This window comes from Drosophila grimshawi, unplaced genomic scaffold (assembly GCF_018153295.1).
Source record: "Drosophila grimshawi isolate 15287-2541.00 unplaced genomic scaffold, ASM1815329v1 contig_44, whole genome shotgun sequence".
In the NCBI taxonomy this organism is placed as follows: domain Eukaryota; kingdom Metazoa; phylum Arthropoda; class Insecta; order Diptera; family Drosophilidae; genus Drosophila; species Drosophila grimshawi.
In genome coordinates, this window is record NW_025063240.1 from 8,024,404 (window position 1) to 8,044,947 (window position 20,544).

At 38.8% G+C, this 20,544-nt stretch overlaps 4 protein-coding genes across 5 annotated transcripts in view; 3 read left to right on the top strand and 1 right to left on the bottom strand.

Moving 5' to 3' along the window:
- The first annotated feature begins 637 nt into the window (after window positions 1-637).
- LOC6556981 (neuropeptides capa receptor) lies at window positions 638-3,456 on the top strand. Its single transcript, XM_001984857.3, has 9 exons — window positions 638-1,185; window positions 1,558-1,708; window positions 1,783-1,873; window positions 1,937-2,136; window positions 2,200-2,373; window positions 2,428-2,502; window positions 2,563-2,707; window positions 2,761-2,968; window positions 3,035-3,456. The coding sequence occupies exons 1-9, from the start codon at window positions 1,063-1,065 to the stop codon at window positions 3,173-3,175; spliced, it is 1,308 nt and encodes a 435-aa protein (XP_001984893.2). The 5' UTR covers window positions 638-1,062; the 3' UTR covers window positions 3,176-3,456.
- Window positions 3,457-4,755: 1,299 nt separating this feature from the next.
- Window positions 4,756-6,805, top strand: LOC6556970 (G-box-binding factor). Its single transcript, XM_032742738.1, has 3 exons — window positions 4,756-6,060; window positions 6,475-6,673; window positions 6,751-6,805. Exons 1-3 carry the CDS (start codon window positions 4,810-4,812, stop codon window positions 6,783-6,785), a joined length of 1,485 nt encoding a protein of 494 aa, XP_032598629.1. The 5' UTR covers window positions 4,756-4,809; the 3' UTR covers window positions 6,786-6,805.
- A 541-nt stretch (window positions 6,806-7,346) lies between these two features.
- LOC6556950 (mucolipin-3) lies at window positions 7,347-11,350 on the top strand. Its single transcript, XM_001984855.3, has 3 exons — window positions 7,347-8,077; window positions 9,085-9,935; window positions 10,004-11,350. The coding sequence occupies exons 1-3, from the start codon at window positions 7,628-7,630 to the stop codon at window positions 10,740-10,742; spliced, it is 2,040 nt and encodes a 679-aa protein (XP_001984891.1). The 5' UTR covers window positions 7,347-7,627; the 3' UTR covers window positions 10,743-11,350.
- Window positions 11,351-13,780: 2,430 nt separating this feature from the next.
- Window positions 13,781-20,544, bottom strand: part of LOC6556953 (frizzled-2) — a 75,217-nt gene continuing 68,453 nt past the window's right edge. For both annotated transcript variants that reach the window (XM_032743489.2, XM_001984853.3), the window contains one exon: window positions 13,781-17,750. In XM_032743489.2, the coding sequence (XP_032599380.1) occupies window positions 15,420-17,531 (2,112 nt within the window). In that variant the 5' untranslated portion in view covers window positions 17,532-17,750 and the 3' untranslated portion in view covers window positions 13,781-15,419. The remainder of the gene's footprint in view (window positions 17,751-20,544) is intronic.

Below are 20,544 nucleotides of genomic sequence, written 5' to 3' on the forward strand. Positions count from 1 at the left end.
CAAAAATTGAATTGCATACTTTATTGTTATATTTATCACATTTTAAAGGTTTTTACATGATAAAAAATCAATAAATATAAGATAATAAAATAAAGCATTAGGAATTTTATCAGAATTATTATACTACTATATTAAGACGTTGTCGTTGTGAGTCGCCTATTGTGGGCGGCGTCCTATTTATCTTTTTGACGCTATTTACTTAAGATGAATATTATCTAATCAATTAAATTGTTTGCTTTTTTAAACATGTATAATTAAACTAGTAGCTTAAAGAGTAAGTAATTATGTTACATGATCATTAACTATATCTATAAATATATGTATATGAGAAACATAATAATACAAAATATTAAAATTATTTAAGGTAATGCACACAATAAAGCTAATAATGATATTTGAACTTTCTCCTTTTTCCATGTGCAAATTTCTTTCATATTTAAAACCCGCTTTCTTATCAGCTCGAAGCGAATTCGCGTTCGTCTCGTGTACTTTTCGTGTGTGGGTGGATGGTTTACTTTGAAAGATTAATTACCCACCTTGGCGCATAGGAAGAAGAAAAGTACATATTTGCAAACCGTTTATTCTTATCTCACTATGATTTTGTGTGAACAGTAATCTGCGGTCATCTAAGAGATTCAGTTAGGAATTGCGGTATTACGTGCTTGCAACCTAAACCGACAGCGCAATTTTTGTCACCTGTTTTAAGTAAAATTATCCATTGTTATTTTTAATTCATATCGTCGCGAGTCTTAGAATATAGCTCAGATCTATATTCATAGCCATGGAGTTAGGTCTATATGCATAGATATATAGCCATGTCTAAGCGCCAAAGAAACACGCAAAAACGGTCCGTCGGCAATTAATTTTTATTTTGAAAAACATTTCTGTATTTAATTTTGGTTGAAGAATGTGAAAAATCTGTATTTTTAAACATTTTTTAAGGAAATATTTTGTTTTTCTTATTTGGCAAAGACCCAAAGTGAGATTGTTCAGAACTTTTGTGATTGGCAAAGTAATTTGGAAACTAAATTATTGTTTGGTATAAAATAATCACGGCTAACGATGAATGAAAGTACATATTTTGAACTAGACGATTTGGGATGTCCACAAATAAATTGTACAAAAATGGAGTTTACACAATTTATACTTGGCCCACAGACACTACCACTCCACAAGGCGGTAATGGTAAGTTTAAATAAATGTCATAGAATGATTGAACTGTTTCGATTTTTCTAAATAGCTTCTAGATTCAGAGACATTTTGTTGGTAATTTGTTGACTAGTAGTAACATAAAAATGCACCACTTTTAGTCTGCAGAATGCCATTTTAAGAGATGTTTAAATTTTCTACTCCCTCAGCTTTGATATAACTGAAACGATTTTTATATTCAGTGATAATGCGTTGAACTCTAGGTGAATGCTACTTATAAGTTTTGTAAACACATTTTTAGCTCATGCCAAAAGTCATGTTGATGTCTTTACACTGCACACATAGATAACATATGACTTTTAAATGGAAAATGTGATTGTTAATTAAACGTTCTTGTATACTCAATAGATAAGCATCATTTTTGGTGGCATCTTCATAACCGGCGTATTGGGAAATGTTTTGGTGTGCATGGTAATAATTCGGCATGCGGCTATGCACACGGCCACCAATTATTATCTCTTCAGTCTGGCTGTATCCGATTTAATATACCTACTTTTAGGTTTGTTTACACAACAAACAATAAAACAATATTTACGTAAATACATTTTTGCTTGGTCAATTTAATGTGTTTAGGATTGCCAATAGAAGTCTTCCTGTATTGGCATCAATATCCATTTTTATTTGGCCTGCCATTTTGCAAATTGCGAGCTTTCATATCGGAAGCGTGAGTAATTGATTTTATTTACTGACCTTACTAGAATTTTTAAGAATCAATTTCATATTACAGTTGCACCTATGTATCTGTGTTCACAATTGTCGCTTTCTCCATGGAGCGATTCCTGGCGATATGTCATCCATTACATGTGTGTGCCATGTCTGGCTTTCAGCGTGCCTTAAGGATCACAACAATCCTTTGGATTGTGAGTTTCTTAATTGCCATACCATTTGGTATCAAGACTGAAATTCAATATTTGAATTACCCAATTGGTATGAGTTGTTATTGTATTGAACGAAAATGGGGTTACAATAATTATGCCTCTTATTGAATAGATGGATCTTTAATTACGGAATCTGCATTTTGCGCCATCGAGTTGGAGTTCCCCGAGAAATTCCCTTTATTTGAGGGCTCCTTTTGTATTTTCTTCATCATTCCCATGGTGCTGATAATAATATTATATGGTCGCATGGGCGCTCAGATACGATCCAGAGCCACAGATAGATTGGGTAAGTCCAAATTGATTGAGAGTATAAACTAATTTAAATATAACTTAATTGCAGGAGTTCAGCAGGCTTCAAGGAATCAAGCCACTCGAAATTCACAAAAGAAAAAGAGAGCTGTTATCCGAATGTTGGGTAAGTATTCCAAATACCAATTTAAAATCAAATTTAAAATAAATACCTTCTCTGAAACAGCCGCAGTGGTTGTAACATTTTTTGTCTGTTGGTTCCCATTTCACCTGCAAAGATTGTGGTTCTTGTATGCTAAGAATAATGACAACTACCAAGATGTGAATGAATGGCTTTTTTCCATAGCTGGCTTTGCATACTATGTCTCCTGGTAAGGACTTGTACATGATCTAATCAAATGCTACAACTGGTTCTCATTATTAGCACAATCAATCCAATTGTATATAATGTTATGTCACACCGCTATCGGGTTGCGTTCAAAGAGATACTTTGTGGTAAAAAGGCTGGGTCATATTATAACAGCGGATTTGCCAGAGATCAGTCGAGTTTTATGAGAAATGACTCAAGTTTCCGCAAGGAAACAACTACAACTCATCTGGGTGGCAGTAAGCGCAACAGTCGTCTCCATCCAGTGAGTAATTAACCTTAACTATATAACTACTATATGTGAATAAGGGCTACCTTTGATAACCTTTAGAATGGCATGACTGACTACCCATTACTCAGTACCACAAATATTGTCATTGTTCTTGGCAATAGCAGTTCACGTGGCCATCAAAAAGAAATTAATCGTGATATACCCGAAGAGATTGGTATCAAAAAGGAGGAAGAAACGTAATTAAGGGATTGTTACTCAATTTATGCACTTATTTATAACTTGTATATTATAACCAAATAACTCCAATATCGCACCACATAAACATAAATGACGAAACGATTTACATTATTTTTTTTTTTATCAGACCTTTAAGCCAAGGCTAAAACTCAGAAAGTAAAATTTTAATTATTTCATCAATGCATATATATATATGTATTTGTATAACCGTACTGTGTCATAGTTAACTGTGTCTGATTATTTGAATAACAATAAACACAAACGTACAAAACCAAAAACAAAAACCAAAAGATCGCAGTGAAAGTTTTAACTATGCGCTTTATAATTGGGCTGCATGGGCATTAAAATAGCTTTTTACTTGGCCTTAAAGCTTAAACATAAAAATGCCTGCTTAATTTGATTGGAGCGCAGCATTATTGCATACGTGATACCCTGTAAATTATGCATGAAGTGGTTTAGAGCCTCATCGTCAGAACAATGCTGGTTTTTTAATTGTGGCTTGGATGGATATCATTTCGATTGTAAGAGAAACCGCCAAACTGGTTTCATTACACACATGTAAGATTTGCGGAGAGATGAGCTGAAACACGCATAAGTTCGACTATAAAATACCTTATTTATTTATTTGTTACTCGTATATTTTTCTCAGTGCTATTAGCTTAAGCTTATTTTTAACGGCACTAATTACTGAAAAGAATGCAGTTTTTCAGGTTGTTGAGAAAATCTAAATAATACAAAATTCAAGTGTTGAAATTTTAATTTTCATTAAATAAAAACTTAAAATAATATGTTATTGTTATTATTTAACGAGGTGTTAAAAGCTTAACACTCCATAAACATAGATTTCATATACTCGCATTATCTATGGGTGGGAGAGAGAGTAAGCTTGTTGGTTAGAAGTTCTGCAGACATGATACAAAGAAAAAGAGAAACGAATATATATTAGAAGAGATGCTTGGCAGTGCTTTGAATATCTATATCTGCATTCATGGTATTTTGGCTAAAGTGAACAATCCGGTTTCCTTGCGCACAACCAATTCATGCGCTTTGTTCAGCAGGCGAACGTTAGTCAACGCATTTGACCCAGAGACGAGGCAGAGTGCTCTTCATTCTTCGGTGGACCGCCTTGAGTTCCATGCGGCAAGAAATACCGCAATAGAGAGATCAATCTAACAAACAACCAGTTCGAAAACAAAAGAAGCTGGCCACAACAAAGCTGGATATCTATCGCGTGTGTGCATGTGTGTTGTGTTAAAAATTTAAGAAAATTGGAATTTGTTTATTTCGAGTAAAAGTAAAGTAAAAGTTGAAGAACAGACAGCTGCGACATCGAAACAGCAAATTAAATGCGTTGCGACAGTCGCAGCAGTCAGACAGAAAAACGCGACGCGAAACTCTTTTCGATGGAGCCGAAAATGTGTAAAACTCGAGGAAACTTATTGCCAGCCATTATGCTAAATGTGATATTGCTCTTTGGCTGCATGCAGCTGCAAGTGGAAAGTAAACAGCAGCTGCCCGAATTTAGCCTTGAGACGGCTCTGCGCAGTGCTCGGTTGATGCAGTTTTTAAGTGAACCAATGCCCAGTTTCAATCATAATCGACGTGTCGGTGGTGGAGGTCCTGGGCAAATACCCCGTATGCGTCCAAGTCCCGATAATCTGCAGTCGCCACCTGGCTGGAGGCCACCACTGCCGCCTCCAATGCTTGCTGGAGGAATGCAGCAAATACGACGTGAATTCAATGGCAATTGGCCACACAACACTGCCATCAATAATGCAGCAACACGATTTGCTCACTCCAAGGATGCGCCTGTTCTCGATGTGGGCAAAAGTCAATTTTATCGTCCCAAGGATGGTTCACAATATAATTATAATGTAAATCAATATACAACGCCGAATTTTAAGGCATCGCCGCCACATTTTAATGGGAACATCGCCGTCAAAAACAACGAACAAAACAAATTTCCAATCTATACGCCAATAAAACAGTATGCGATTCCCGTTGAGGCCAACAAATACCTAAGCTATGCGGATCCTACAAGTAAACAAACTCAAACTCAACCCCAAACTCAAACCCAAACACTTCAACATCATAATCAATTGGGAAAAGCTTCCAACGGTTATGCCGTCTATGAGGATACGGAAAATGCAGCCAAGAATGCTGTTCATTTGAGCTTCAACTATCAGCAGAATCCGGGGCCACAGCTGATGTCCAAGGACGCTGAGAAATATTTGCATTTTATGGGCACCAATGATTATTTTCTGCCCAGACGTGATCCCAACTACAAACAGCTGGATGCTGAGCGTGATCAAATCAGCTATCACCAACAACAGCAACTCATCCAAAGGGGTCAACAGCAACAACAACATCAACAGCCAACAGTTCAAACACTTCTACAACGTCAACATACAGATAGCAGTGGATCGTCTAGTTACAATAAACCCTTGCGCGTCTCCGATCTCTTCTATCAGCAAGATCCCGCTCCAGCAAACTCGGCCGTGGTCCGGGGCAGTTATCAGGCGGGTCAGAATGCCTTTGTCGTCAAGTCGGATGGCAACAAATCAGTGAAACATATTTTATCCACCACGTTGACCTCGAAGACAACACAAACTCCTCCAGGACTACCCACTTACACCAAGCCCTGGCAGAATGCCCATAAAACAGCGACACCAGAACCAGTGCGTTTCGAGTTTACGGAACACGATGCCATCAAGGGATCTGCGAGCTACACGAATGCGCCTCAAGCACCAAAATTCTACTATGAAACGCACACATCAACACCCCAAATTCCCAGTTTGAGTACGGCATCTATTCCCAATATTCCGCACTCAGTCAAGGAGGGTCAAATTGTTGGAGAATCAAAGGATGGCACTGCTTATGTAAAGAAGGTAAACTCAAAACTTTTGTTCTTCTCTATGACAATTTTACTTTTACTCTTCTTTCAACCTGGTTGAACTACATAATAAAATAGTTAATGAGTCATTTCATGCGTTAGATTTTTAAGATTTGAGTTTGCCGCAAGGCAAGAACACAGCAACTTTCCACTATTCAACAAAATACCAAGCAACCCATTATTTGAATCGGCAGTAATTCAGCTTTCTTCTAGATTATTACGCGCTTGCGAGGTTTGCTATCAAGAAAGATCCAAATCAAGCTTAAATTGGTCCAATTTAAATAATTTGAGTTCGCTCGCATTTTTTGTTACTTTCACCACATTACGAGTATTTCAATCAAATTGTTTACCTAACAAATACAAATGATTGTTGATTTTTTTTATTTTATTTTTTTTTTAATAATTTCAGCGTCCCCAAGAGAAAGGGATTTTGAACCCACCAATTGTAGCAACAGACTCAGCCGAGTCGCCAAAGGATAATGAAGCTTATTGTGAAAAGATTTGCGCAAATGTCTATGATGAGAATGATGAAATAGTGTGTGGCTCTGATGGATATATGTACACGGGAGAAACACAACTGCAGTGTTATTCAACTTGCTTAAATATTGGTTAGTATTAATATAGCTTGAAATCGGAAATTCTGATAACTTGATTATTTAATTACATTACTTGTTTTTATTTGCAGAGGTCTCGATACAGAGTAAGGGGTCATGTGCATAAATTTGCTTCGAGTGTGAGCTATTCATTTATTTGTTTAGTTGTAAATTTAAAATAAGTTTATTTATTTTTAGTTTTAGTGAAAAATAAAGCATGCCAATTCAACAAATATTATTTTGAAATTTATAATTCTTTAATTTTAGAGTCAATCTTGTTTTCGAAAGCAAATTGACTTAATCTAAATAAAATGCAAAATCTATTAGCTGAGCTGAACTTTTATCTGTGACGATTTGTTCATATAAATTGTAACCTTCAAATATACCGCTGATGTATGTTGTTCTCGATAGCATTGCTGGGTGGTGTATGGCCGATAAATGTATATATTCGATATACACAATAATTTTTGGTTACCTCGATTTGAAATAGTCAATAAAGCTCGAGTTATGCTTTCAAAGATAAAATCTAAGCTGATTAAATTTAAAAATACTGGTCGCAACCTCTTTTTATTTTATTTGTTGTTTGTTAATTTCCGGAATCCCTCTAATGTTATTAAAACAAAAAATATCGATACCGCGAGTGTCTTTTACCATGAATATTAGAGAAATATCGCAAGAGATGTCCAAGAGTATCGACCTATCGAGGCGATAACAACAATTGCGAAAACAAAGCAATTCACGTATCTGCATAATAATTTTTGGGCAGTATTTATTATCAATTCGATTGAAAAGCGTCGCAATCGCGCCATCCGTGATCTATTTATATTTACCCAAGAGTCGATTGCCTGTTGCGTGCGTGTAGAATTTCTTTTGCATGTTGGAGCCAAACATAGCAAAAGAAAAACTCTACACGGGAGCAACTACGCAACACCCTGCGACCTCGAGACGCGGCCAGTGCAATTAATTGAGATGCAAAATTACGGCGTTGGAGCTGCTGTCGCTGCTGCTGCAGCTCCAGCCGTCAAGCGTCGTACGGACAGCTACGAGGCTGCCCAACACTATCCACACACGCCCAGCAGCGGCGAGAACTCTCGCTGTGAGAGCGATGAGGAGTATGTAAATACAAGGATCTTGCGACGACGCATGGAACTGCAGTCGACGCCTTTGATGGAAGCCAATGTATCAACACCACCTACAACAACAACAGCAGGAGCGGGAGCAGCAGCACCAGAAGCATCTGTAGGAACGGCAATGCCACAAGGTCATGTGGAGCAGCCAGAGTTTCTTGCTGGAGGACCCACATCGTCAACGGCGTCCTACAACGAGGAACGCATGCGTCGCAAGCTGCAGTTCTACTTTATGAATCCCATAGAAAAGTGGCAGGCCCGCCGAATGTTTCCCTACAAATTTGTTGTACAGGTATATATATATATACATATATTATATTGTCTCGTTTATTCATCTGTTGAGCAGTAAACTGATCGCTTTGTCTCGTGATTCGTGATTCGGATTCCCAAACTGAGTCTGTCTCAAGTTTTTGTTTGTGTGTGACACATCTCGCTAACAATGGGACTGAAATTTAATTATTTGGCTTGTTTGCTTTTCAATAAATTCAGTTTGCAGCGCAAACATTGCGTTATCTATGAGTGCTAACTATAAACGAGTTACGTAGTACAGTTACTAGAAATGCTCGGGAAAGTATTATTATGATAAATACAAGGCTTAAGTGGGGAATTTTTTTTTGTGCTTTTATGGCTATGATTAATATATACTTGATTTCCTTTGCTGTCTGTTTGTCTGTCTGCTTGTTGCATAGCTGCCTAGCAAAAAAGAAATACAGATTCTTTGCAGATATGACAGTTTGACGCAGATACATATATATGTTTGTGTCTGTGTCTGTTGATAGAATGAACATCGTATCTATTAATAGGAAACGTTTACAACCTTTTAAAACAATTTATCAATCGAAATCTATGTGAATTTAATGTATTTCACTTTCCATTATGACTCAGATGATTTAGCGGAAAATTGTCGGTTACTTAAAAGTTTTAAATTCGCTTACGTAAACATCCTAATCAGTTGTCCACGTTCTTATTTGTATGCCTCATAGATTAACTATATATATTTCTTGTAATGCACTATTACTATTTCTATGCTGTATGGATAAGATAGAGCGTAAAGTTGTATTTAAAGTGCCGAAGGTTTAAGAAGCAAATATTGTAATCAACAAACAAATTTTTGATATCTTTTGCTTGCTGAGAAATAAGATCACTAAACTTCAAACGATAGAACATATGTATATATATTATTTATATATATATATGTCCATGTCTACAATTGCTTCTTAAAAATGTAAACCGATTGAATTTTGTTTTTCTTTTTGAATGCAATATTATTGTTACTGATTGCTACTTTATCATTCATAGATTGTGAAAATAATTCTGGTGACAATGCAGCTATGTCTCTTTGCCCACTCACGATACAATCACATCAATTATACGTGGGATAATCGCATTGCGTTCTCGCATCTGTTTCTCAAAGGATGGGACTCGTCGCGAGAGGTTGAGAGCTATCCGCCTGCTGTCGGACCATTTGCCCTGTACGAGAAGTCCGAATTCTTTAGTACAGTGCAGTTTGCAGTAGATGGATATGCCAATATGAGCCGTTCCATTGGACCCTACTATTATCCCACATCGAACAATACGATGCCGCCGTTGACGCTGTGCATGCAAAACTATCGTGAGGGCACAATATTTGGCTTTAATGAGTCGTACATCTTTGATCCGCATATTGATGAGTTGTGCGAGAAACTGCCGCCAAATGTGTCCAGCATTGGGGTGGAGCAATATCTACAGGACCAAGGAGTCGAGGTCAATTTTGCATCGCTGGTGACAGCCGATCTAACGTTCAAAATCAAAACCGTCAATTTTAAAGCCAACGGCGGACCGTTGTCGGCTCCCGATTGTTTTAAATTTGACCTAACGATAATGTTCAACAATCGAGATCACGATGGACAAATGCTTTTGTCCCTGGACGCTGAAGCAACGCGCTTAAAATGCAAGGGAGATACGGATTTCATATCGGAGGCACGTTTCGACTCAATACTGAGAAGTATTCTCAATATCTTCGTGATATTGACCTGTGGTCTATCCTTTGCCCTCTGCACTCGCGCTCTCTGGAGAGCCTATCTGCTCAAATGCACCACAATCAATTTCTTCCGCTCACACTTCAACAAGGATCTGAGCTTTGATGGGCGTCTGGAGTTTGTCAATTTTTGGTACGTAAAATGAATGGAAAGTTATTATTGGAAGTGCTGAGTTTTGAACGCAACTGTTTTACTTATAGGTATATTATGATCATCTTTAGTGATGTGCTTCTAATTATTGGTTCGGCTTTAAAGGAGCAAATCGAGGGCAGATATATGGTCGTGGATCAGTGGGACACCTGCTCACTATTTCTGGGAATTGGCAATATGCTTGTGTGGTTCGGTGTACTCCGTTATTTGGGCTTCTTCAAGACCTACAATGTGGTAATACTCACGCTGAAGAAAGCGGCACCGAAAATACTGCGCTTTCTGATCGCCGCACTGTTGATCTATGCGGGCTTTGTGTTTTGCGGCTGGCTTATATTGGGACCGTATCACATGAAATTCAGATCGCTGGCAACCACCTCGGAGTGCCTGTTCGCGCTGATCAATGGTGACGATATGTTTGCAACGTTTACGACGATATCCAACAAGGCCACCTGGTTGTGGTGGTTCTGCCAGATCTATTTGTATTCGTTCATTTCACTGTACATCTATGTGGTGTTATCACTGTTTATTGCTGTTATTATGGACGCATACGATACGATTAAGAAATACTATAAGGATGGTTTTCCCACCACCGATCTCAAGGCATTTGTGGGCGTACGCACCGCTGAAGATATTAGCTCCGGTGTATTCATGAACAATCTGGATGACTTCCAGCAGACAAGTTTTTTGGATATTGTGAAAAGTGTTTGCTGCTGTAACTGCTGCAAAAGGCGCATGGAACCCGACCATGGCAACAGTGGCTACGCGAGCCTATCAAGTATTTTGAAATAGTTTGGTGCATCTGAGAAATTGTTTTTATGTCTTGTAGCTTAGTTCAAATTGTTGTTAATTGTTGTGTCTTGTGTCTTGGTCAAAGTTTACTTGACAGCAAAGAGCATTAATTAAGGAACCCAATGTACGTATTATCAGAAATTTCACAAACCCAAACTGTCAGCTTCTAAATGAGATAACTTTTTTCAATGACACAATGACGTGGAGCGCAGCTGACTAATTTTGTCCAAAGATAAATTTTGATAAAAAAAATAGGAAATATAAAAAAAAAAAAACAGAAAAAACAAAGCCAACACAATATTTGTGTGTGATAGAATACAGAACAATAGAAATTATACTAAGCATGGGAATTGCATTCAGATCTTCCATGTGAACAGATCATCCAAACGAGTTTACGTACAAATAAGAAAGTCACTGTATTATCCAATTATAATATTGAATTGGATAGTTCAATAAGTTTAATCTATTTATGTTTACAATGAAACGCTTGTAAAATACAAAAAAAAAAAAACCAAAAAAAATATATAACTGTTGATTCCATCGAAATAAGTTAATGAAACTATTGGGTGGCATACCCGATAAGGTGTATTTCTCCAGGGAACAATATTGCAATTATAAATTAAAGTTTTGTTGAATTATTGTACAAAAGGCTTTTTTATATATGTAAAGGGCATTTTTGTGTAGCCATGTAGCACTATGGCCGTGCTGATGGATCTCGAAAGGACCTACATATTTTGGCTTGTGAAAAACAGTCCTATCGATTTGCATGTAAGGGTTTTTAAAATTTGGATAAAAATATACAGTATTTTTACATGGGTTGGATTACAAATAATGGTAAGAAGTCTGAAAATCTGTGGTAATTTGGCAGTCTTGAGGACTAGCCGGTTGTCCTTTGATCTATAAATACTACTTTCTTAAAATATCTGCAAGCACATGAGCGAAACACAGTTGTTTTCCTGAAAACCATTTGCCTTTTTTTAAACCTCCTAAAAGTATGCTTTAAGATTTAGAATGTTCTCCAACAGCGTATCAGTGAAATGTGAATGAAAGTCGAATGGCTAATCAATTTAGTTTCAAACCGTTTGCTCAGCTTAATATCCATAAAAAGCATTCGTTTGGCTCGCTCCAATCGTATTTCTATTGTATTAGGCCTGTAAATAAATGGTAGGTCAGACCATTATCACCTTTAATGGTCAATTGACCATTCCTTTAATAGTCCATTGACTATTCGGCCACCTTTGCCGAGAGTAGTAGATGAAAATCGCCACTTTTATGTTGTTAAATTTTATTTTAAATGGTTTCCTTTCGTCAATTACAAATGTATTTAATATTATTTGCTTCTATTGTTGTTGCTGTATTTGCGTTTTGCTATATTGCTGCTGCTGTTGTTGATGTTCTTAACGAATTTAGTGCATCAAAATCGTTGCACGATGTACAACGCTTTGTTTTTATCTTTGTTCTTTGTTTTGTTTTTGTAACTGCATTTTAATTTGATTAAAAATTTTTATTTTTTTGTTTGTAAATAAAATAATATCTGCATTATTTGGTATTGTTAAAGTATTTGATGCCTTTCATTGCGTTCTTTTAAATATATATAAATATGCATTGTATATATAATTTGTTTTCTGCTTTTCTTTTTTCGTTTCTTTTTTTGTATTTATTTATATATTTTTAAATTACATTTCACAAAATACAATTCACAACTACACTTGACGTCAAGTTTCTGGTTTGTGTAACTTCAACTAATCCATCAATCACCCAGCTATTTCCATTCTCTTCCTTTTAAAACCCAAATCCATTATGAAATATTATTATATTTTTAATTTTAGTTTTCTTTTTTCGTTGGAAAAAATTAAAAAATCGTATACATTCGCAAATTGCAATCAATTTTGTTTATCAATTTATAAAATTAATTTTCAATCACAAAAAATCAACGTAATAATGATCAAGAATATTAATCTGTTAATCTTTTATCGTTTTGTTTTGTTTTGTTTTTTTTACATTCGCCATTTGACATTTCATTTACGTATATTCGTTACTCTTTTTAGCCTTTAATAAGTGTATTGTATTATTAATATTTATTATGATAAAAGCGTTTACTATTTACGCCAAAAACTAAAGTTTTAAATGCTCAAATGTCAGGATTAATTCCTTGCAGATTCCTCGAACATTCATTGCAAACTAAACGCTACTACTAATATTCTTAATGTTTCTTTTTTTTTGTTTGTTTTTCTTTTTATTTAAGCTTATTAACAACATCGAATAGTACGCGTATTTTGTATTTGTAATTTTTTTATTGTTTTTGTTTTCAATATTTATGTAAGTTTAAATATATATATATATATATATATATATATATATATATAAATATATTTATATATATATATATATATATATATATTGAACATTGTACGTCATGTAGAGAAATTTGCTAATTAATGTTTAATTTTTGGTTTTCGTTTGTTCTTTTGTTAGCTTAACTTGGAGAGCTTCGTTTTTATGATACGTATAAGTGTTGTAAGGGTTTCTTGTAAATGCTAAATAACAACTGAAGTGAAAAGTCAAAATAAACCAAAACAAGCGCAAAATATCTTCATCGAAGGTTCCAATCAGCTGAAATGATAATCTACTTACTTTACGATTAAAGCAAAAACTTAAAAGAAATAAAAAAACAAGAACTCAAAAAAGTTTGAATATATTTTTGTTGTTTTATAATTTTAATTAAAAATTTTTGAATTTTTTCGGGTTTTTATTTGTTTCTGTTTATAGAAATAGTTATAGTTGCTAAAACATTACACATAAAGTTGCTATATTATAATATATATATATATATATATTATTATTTAATTATTTTGTTTTGTTTCGTATGTGAAATTGGTTTCAAAATGCCAACAGTTAAATTGTTGTTTTTCCATACATATATTATTGTATATATATATGCAAATATTAAATAAAAATACAATAGATTTTAATGCATGAAAGATATTTGTTTTTTGGGTTTCGTTTACAACTAACATTACATTTAATTTAATACTCTTATATTAATTTTTACTTTATACAATTTTCCTTTGCTTTTTAAATGCAAAAATGCCCTGCATTTGGCTGCAGAAAAAGTTGGCAATTTTTATTTGTTGTTATATTTCGTTAATTTCGTTTCTTTCTTTATTGTGGGAATTTTTGTAAAAATTAAATTCAGTTTTTGAGCGTAAATGCAGCGCTGCCAGTGACGCTAAAATGCAAATTACTATTATGTATTTTTACTTGTATAGTTTTAGTTTAGGATGTTAAGTTACAAAAAAATAAAACGTTTACAAACTAAACGCAATTTGAAAATATTTACAAAAAAGTGCTGGATAATGCCTTAAGTTAAGATTAAATAATTTACAAATGGTTTTTGCAACACTGTGCGCTCGCTCGCTCTCTTTTTTCGATGCGGTGTGACAACCCTAAAATTGCACACACATCACTCCTTAAATGCGAATTCGAATTGTGTGTGTGTGTATGTGTATGTATTTAATGTATGCATGTGTGTGTGTGTGTTTTCATTATATTTAAGGTTAAGGTTAATAGTTTAGGTAGTTTGATTAAAAGTTACTTGTAATTTCGAAATATGGCTCGTGGCTCTGACTTGGCAGTGTGGGCAGAGTTGTTACGCATTTCGTTTTTGCTCTCTTCTGTTTTTTTTTTTTTTATAAATATTTTATTTTGTAAGTGATTCTTCTTCGATTTTAATGGTTTCTATGTTTTATGCAAACTATTTATGTATTTACGCTTATCGTTTTGTTTTCTCAGTCTATTTCGTTGAAGAAATTAATGGAAAGAACCAAAGAAATGTATGGAAAATGGCTGCAGAACATACGCGCCCAAGTTGGTTCCTCAACTGCTTTTTTTTTGTTTTTTTTTTTCTTTTTTTGGGCAAGAGAGCGACTTCCACTCTCAATCTCTTTGCTGCGGCGGTGCTCGCTCTTTTTTTTGCTCTCTTGCTCGCTCTTCGTCTTTGTCGTTGTTGTTGATATTTTAAAGGTTTTTTGTTTTGTTTTGTTTTTTTTTTTTTTGGACTAGAATGTTATGCAAATAGTTTAAAATCTCTGTTTTGCGCTTTCTCTAAACAAACTACAAGCTACAAAAATTAATATGGCATTGCTTTCAAACCTTTGAGAAAGTGACAGGCAATGAGAAAGAGAATCTAACAGAGAGAGTGAGAGTGTGCGTGAGTGAGATGAAGAGAGGGTAAACTGTGCTCTCTTACAGCTGACTGAAGCTGCTCGTTGAGACCCAATGGGCGGTGTCCGGGCGTACCATTAACTATATGGGACCGTAATCGCTCAACGCCTGCCCCGGATGCTGGGAGCCCGGACCCCCTGGGAGGGTAACAACCACAGAGACGGCTCGCGAATCAATTACCGAACCGGGTGCTGTGCTCTGACCAGCACCAACACCACCACCAACACCACCAACGCCACCACCGACGCCGCCACCAACACCGCCACCATTGACATTGCCGTAAACGTTGACGGGTGCGCCGCCATTGGCGCCACCGCCTTGTAACAAGCTGCCAGGAGGAGCTCCCATGCCACCAACCGTACTATTGCTCATGCCCGCCGTGCTCATCAGTGTGCCATGACCACCCAGCACACTGCCGCCACCCATGGTTGAAGCTCCTCCCGACTCTCCATGTCATACATGACTGGCCGCTGGCTGCTTGAGAACGTGGTGGTGCAAATGGTGATGGCTCGTCGATGCCACCGAAGCACCACCCGCCTGTGTATATGGCGTGGCCAGCAGCGAGCCCGCAGCTGAACCCACTGGCATGCCCATGCCCGAACCGGCATACGGATGGGGAATGGGTGGCCGCTGTTTGATCAGCGCCTGATTGGCACCAGTGCGATCGGGTGCACCGAACAGACGACGCCAGAAGCGTCGCCAACTCTCCAGCGTCTTGCCCGACCAGATCCAAACGCCCGACGTTATGCCCACAGCCAGGGCCATGAAATACTTGAGCATCAGCACGGAGTAGAGCGGTTTCTTGCCGGGTCCCTTAACCTGGGCACAGGGACAGGCCAGTGCCTTGATCCAGTCCTCGAAATACGCAGCCTCGTACAGATAACAACCGATGACAATCGTTGCTGGTACTGTGTAGAGCACCGAGAAGATGCCGATGCGTATCATGAGCTTCTCCAGCTTATCGGCTTTGACGCCGGCACCAACGCCGCCCTGTTGCTTAATCACTGACCGAATCCGGAAGAGCGACACAAAACCAGCCATGAGGAAGGTGGTGCCAATGACAAGATAAACGAAGAGCGGTGCGAGAACAAAGGTCTTCAGATGATCCGGATTTAGGTTGCCCACGTAGCAGATGCCCAGAATGGGATCACCATCGACAGCGGAGAGCAAAAGAACGGCAACCGATTGAACTGTGGGTATCAACCAGGCGGCCAAATGGAAGTATTGCGAGTGCTTGGTGATGGCCTCATTGCCCCACTTGAGGCCGGCGGCCAGGAACCATGTGAAACTGAGGATTACCCACCAAATGGACGAGGCCATGCCAAAGAAGTAGGTAAGCAGAAAGACCAAGGTGCACGAATGCGGACCAGTCGAACTCTCGCGCAGCAATCGTCCGTCGCACGCAATTTCCTCGTTCTGCAGAAAGTTCCGGGATAGATAGCCGACGGCGACCATGAAATAGCAGGCGGATAGGAAGACAATGGGTCTCTCGGGATATTTAAATCTTTCGGTGTCGATGATGAATGTGGTTAGGGTCATGAGGGTGCTGCAGAAGCACAGGCCCGACCACAGGGCGATCCACAGTCCGGCGAAGTCCTTTTCGTCGTTCGTGAAGAACGGCCCCTTGCATGGAATGGCGCAATTTTGTACGCCGGCGATCCTTTGCACAGTTAGATTCATGTACCAGTGATGGTGCAGCATTGGCGACTGCTGCATTAGCTGCTCCTTCCCCAGGACGATCAGCGGCGAACGGCACGAGCAGCTGCACTCCTTTCCGTTTGCCTTTTCTCCTAGGGAATTTTGGCAGTTTTTTGAATTCTTGCCCTTGCACTTGTTCGCCGTTGTGCCGGAGCCACCCGATCCGCCAGAGCCGCCCTGCTTCCGTTTGCCACCTGAGCCACTACCAGAGCTGCCGCCACTGCCACTGCCACTACCTGTGCCGCTACCAGCTTCCGTATACGATGGCTGCTCCATGCACAGATTGTCGGGATCACCGTGCAGCGGCAAATGTTCGCAGGCCATGCGTTCCGGCCAGTCGAAGCTGTACTGTTGCATGATGGGTGCACAGCCGGAACGGGCACGCTCGCAAACGCTGCGACAGACGGGCAACGGTTTGTGGTAATCCTCCAGGCAAATTGGTGTGTACATGCTGCACAGGAAGAACTTCAGATCCGGTGAGCATTTGATCTCGACCAGCGGCCAGAATTGATGCACCTCGAGGCCCGCCTCGTCCTGGGTCTCGTGATTCATTTCGTTGGGAAAGGAGGTCATGTTGTAGCCAATGCCCCGGCACATGGGTATCGTGATTTCCTCGCATCGCGAATTGGGATCTTTGGGTATGGCTGGCACACCGTAGCCCGGTGCCGGACTCACCTCCATCGAGTGGGAGCCCATTCCCAAGCCCATGCCCATGCCCATGTGACCGCCTCCTCCGTTGTCCGTCATATGCTGTGGATTGTCCGCTCGAACGCAGCACTGGCTGACGACCAGCAGCAGTGTAGCCAATACCAAGATTTTGCTGCTGAATGTGGCTAGCGTTGCCAGACTCATTTCGTTGTGCTTCATTGTGTGCGTAGCTGTTAGCTTTTGTATGTGTATGTTGAACTCGCTCTCTCTTTCCTTTAGAGTAGCTGCTCTCTCTCTCTCTCTCTCTCTCGCGTTCTCTTATGCACTCCTTATCACTCTCGTAAGCGTTTGGAGCTGGCCGAAATGCTTGGAGGATGTATTCGCTATTTGGACAGTTCAGCGTCAAATTGTCAACGCTGGACAAACGGCATGGTTGAGCTGTAAATGGAAAGATGGAGAGAATATAAATTAGTTGAGAATAAATAGGAAGAGAGAGAGTTGAAAAGAAAGAAGTAAAGCAGTAAGGATTGCTTGTAATAAATATTATTTTTCAACTATTCTAAATTGAACTATTCGTATGCAGCTCTAACATTTGACTGACGACAAATGCTGCCATTGATATGAAAATAAATTGGTGTTGGCAATGCTAGAAATATAAATGTGAGTTTTGCTGATGAGTCGTCGACAAGTTGCAACTGCTCTTTCCTGTTTTTTTTTTTTTTTTTGTGGCACTGGTGCTTCATTTGTTTCAATTGGAGCGACACTTGGACGACATCGAAATGTCACCATGTCCACCCTTTCCGCCAATATTTGCTGACGCTGACAGCCCAAAACTGGGCAAATGGGGAGTGTGTAACTGCTGACCAAGAGGCGCATCAATCAAAATCACTGATTTTTATTAAATTTGACGCCGTCTGCTGGTTGCCATCAGCAGTGGAAGCTGCGTTGATCAAAGTGTTTACTCAGCCCAAAAAGGGTGTGAAAACGCACTGAAAAGGGGCATCAAATGGGAAAATGGGTTGTCTCTGATGAAGCAGAAATTAATTCAAGACAATTGCTCACTTGACGAGACACCAAACACTCACAACACAAACGAGGAGTCTTAAAGTGCTGCGCAGCTGCCACCCATATAGATTTTTGGGGGGCAGCGTTGCGTGTCGCTGTGTTGCGGCAGGCGTTGTTTGCCACCTGACGTGAGAGAGAGCTTTGTAAATTGTGTCAGCTCTGGTTGGATATCAATGTCGATGCCAACATTCTGTGGTCATCACGAAACAAAAACAACGATGCAAAAAATAGAAAAGAAAAAAAATGAAGAAATGCTGTGAGAACTCAGGCGAAAATTGACAGCTGGACAAGTTGGTTGGGGGCCAAAAGTGAAGGGCGTTTAAGCAGCTAGAGCATCAGTTGCAGCTTCAGCTTCCAGCAGAGATGCTCAAGCAGTAAGTAGCAAGTAGCAAGTAGCAAGTGTCAAATAACATACATATTTGTGGCTTTTGTGGGCAGCAGCAGCAGTAGCAGCTGCGTGTGGTCGAAAAACATGCGAATTTTCGTGTTGCAAAAGCGTTAAAAGCATCCACAAGCAAAACTGTCAACAGCAGCTGCAAATATATCCTGCAAATCCTTTGTCAGCCTTTGTTGTTTTCGCTTCTTTTCTGTTTTTTTTTTTAAATGAATGACATTTTAATTAATAACATTGGTGCTGCATGTCAACCCCCAGCAACGAAATTCAATTTTTGTTTTTGTTTTTGGGGGGGTGTCGTTGCCCTGAAACATTTTTCGTGTAAAAGTGTTTGCGCAGCACTTTAGAATAATTAAGTAAATAACGCTGCCAAAATGGAAAAATGACAAGTGATGTAAATGGTAAAATAAAACGTTGAAATCCAATACAGAGATGTGGGCGTGGGAATTAATGCAATAAGTTAGGCTATCGATTGCGATAGACGATAACTTTCAGAGTTGTTCAACTATGATTGGGTTACATTTAACCATTTAGCATTGATGCCATTTCAATTCCAGCTAAAGGCTGAACTGTATACGATTGGCATATGTACAGATACAGGCATTAACCCATATAGATAGATAGATACACATACTTCACTTCACCCATTTAAATACAAAACGTGACCAAAATGGTCGACAACTCTAATGAAAAACGCAACGCAGCATGGGTAAAAGGAAAAAATGAAGAAGAAAAACATATGCGTGTAAAAGTACTCGTCGTAGATCCAATCCAAGGTATGAAAACATTTTGTATGGGATGGCCTAAAAACAACAACAAGAAGAATGCCCTTATTATGGCTGCTGCTGTGGTTGCTGTTGTTGTTTTTATTAGTGCCTGCCACAGTATCAAGTGGCATATGGAAGGCAAACATTGGTTTTGTGCCTAGCCATAGATTGCTTACCAAAACCAAACCCAAGCAATAAGTACTCGCACTACTTGGCCGGACTTGTTGTGTGTGTGTTGCATGTGCTCATGGGAAATGGATTGGAAATAATAGCAAACGTGCCTCTTTCGCAGCCAAAGAGAAAATGTGCATAAATATTGCTTTTAATAGACAGAGAGAGCGAGCGGCACAGAGGGAGCGAGATGGCAGACAGAAAGTGTCTCAAGTGCTCGTGTCGAGGTCCATGGAAAGAGTGGTAGCTAAATAATATGTGTGTGTTTTTTCTGTTTGTGTTGGCCCCGATCGCCACTTCGTCCATTTGTCCGATATCGTTTGTTTGGGCATATGGCATGTTTATTTAGTGATTTGTTGTTTCTCCAGCGAAAAACGCGACTCATATTGTTTATTTAATTGTTAACAAGCGTACGAGTCGAAGCTCGTTACAACTAACAAATTATTACCAACTCACACACACAGCAATATGGCTAAACTAAGCCCCAAGACTCTTGGTGCCCGGCATTGCATTCATTTTGCAAATCATGCAGCACAACAAGATGGTCGGAGTCTAGAATTTTATACAAAATCACGCTGCCAACAAGTCTCAACGATGTTTGCACAAGCTCTCGACGAGCCGCCGGCAACAAGCTGCCCATATTTACCCAAGACTTGAGAGAGAGAGAGATCGCTGCAGAGAGTGTGAGAGAGAAAGAGTGAGAGAGAAAGAGTGAGGGAGAGAGAGAGAGTGAGAGATCGCTGGCCAGATTGTGGCCGAGTGCGTGCTTTGAGTGCGTGCCTTGGCCAAGCGATTCGAAATTGGTGAATGGCTGCGCTTCAATGCAGTAAAGAGG

What these genes read in the sequence shown, in the direction of transcription:
- LOC6556981 (XM_001984857.3), top strand. Translation starts at nt 1,063, where the DNA reads ATGAATGAAAGTACATATTTTGAACTAGACGATTTGGGATGTCCACAA. An exon ending in CGAGCTTTCATATCGGAAGC is followed by an intron (nt 1,874 to 1,936) that starts GTGAGTAATTGA and finishes TTCATATTACAG; the next exon opens with TTGCACCTATGTATCTGTGT. An exon ending in ATATTTGAATTACCCAATTG is followed by an intron (nt 2,137 to 2,199) that starts GTATGAGTTGTT and finishes CTTATTGAATAG; the next exon opens with ATGGATCTTTAATTACGGAA.
- LOC6556970 (XM_032742738.1), top strand. Translation starts at nt 4,810, where the DNA reads ATGCGTCCAAGTCCCGATAATCTGCAGTCGCCACCTGGCTGGAGGCCA. An exon ending in GCACTGCTTATGTAAAGAAG is followed by an intron (nt 6,061 to 6,474) that starts GTAAACTCAAAA and finishes TAATAATTTCAG; the next exon opens with CGTCCCCAAGAGAAAGGGAT. An exon ending in TTCAACTTGCTTAAATATTG is followed by an intron (nt 6,674 to 6,750) that starts GTTAGTATTAAT and finishes TTTTATTTGCAG; the next exon opens with AGGTCTCGATACAGAGTAAG.
- LOC6556950 (XM_001984855.3), top strand. Translation starts at nt 7,628, where the DNA reads ATGCAAAATTACGGCGTTGGAGCTGCTGTCGCTGCTGCTGCAGCTCCA. An exon ending in CCTACAAATTTGTTGTACAG is followed by an intron (nt 8,078 to 9,084) that starts GTATATATATAT and finishes TATCATTCATAG; the next exon opens with ATTGTGAAAATAATTCTGGT. An exon ending in CTGGAGTTTGTCAATTTTTG is followed by an intron (nt 9,936 to 10,003) that starts GTACGTAAAATG and finishes TTTTACTTATAG; the next exon opens with GTATATTATGATCATCTTTA.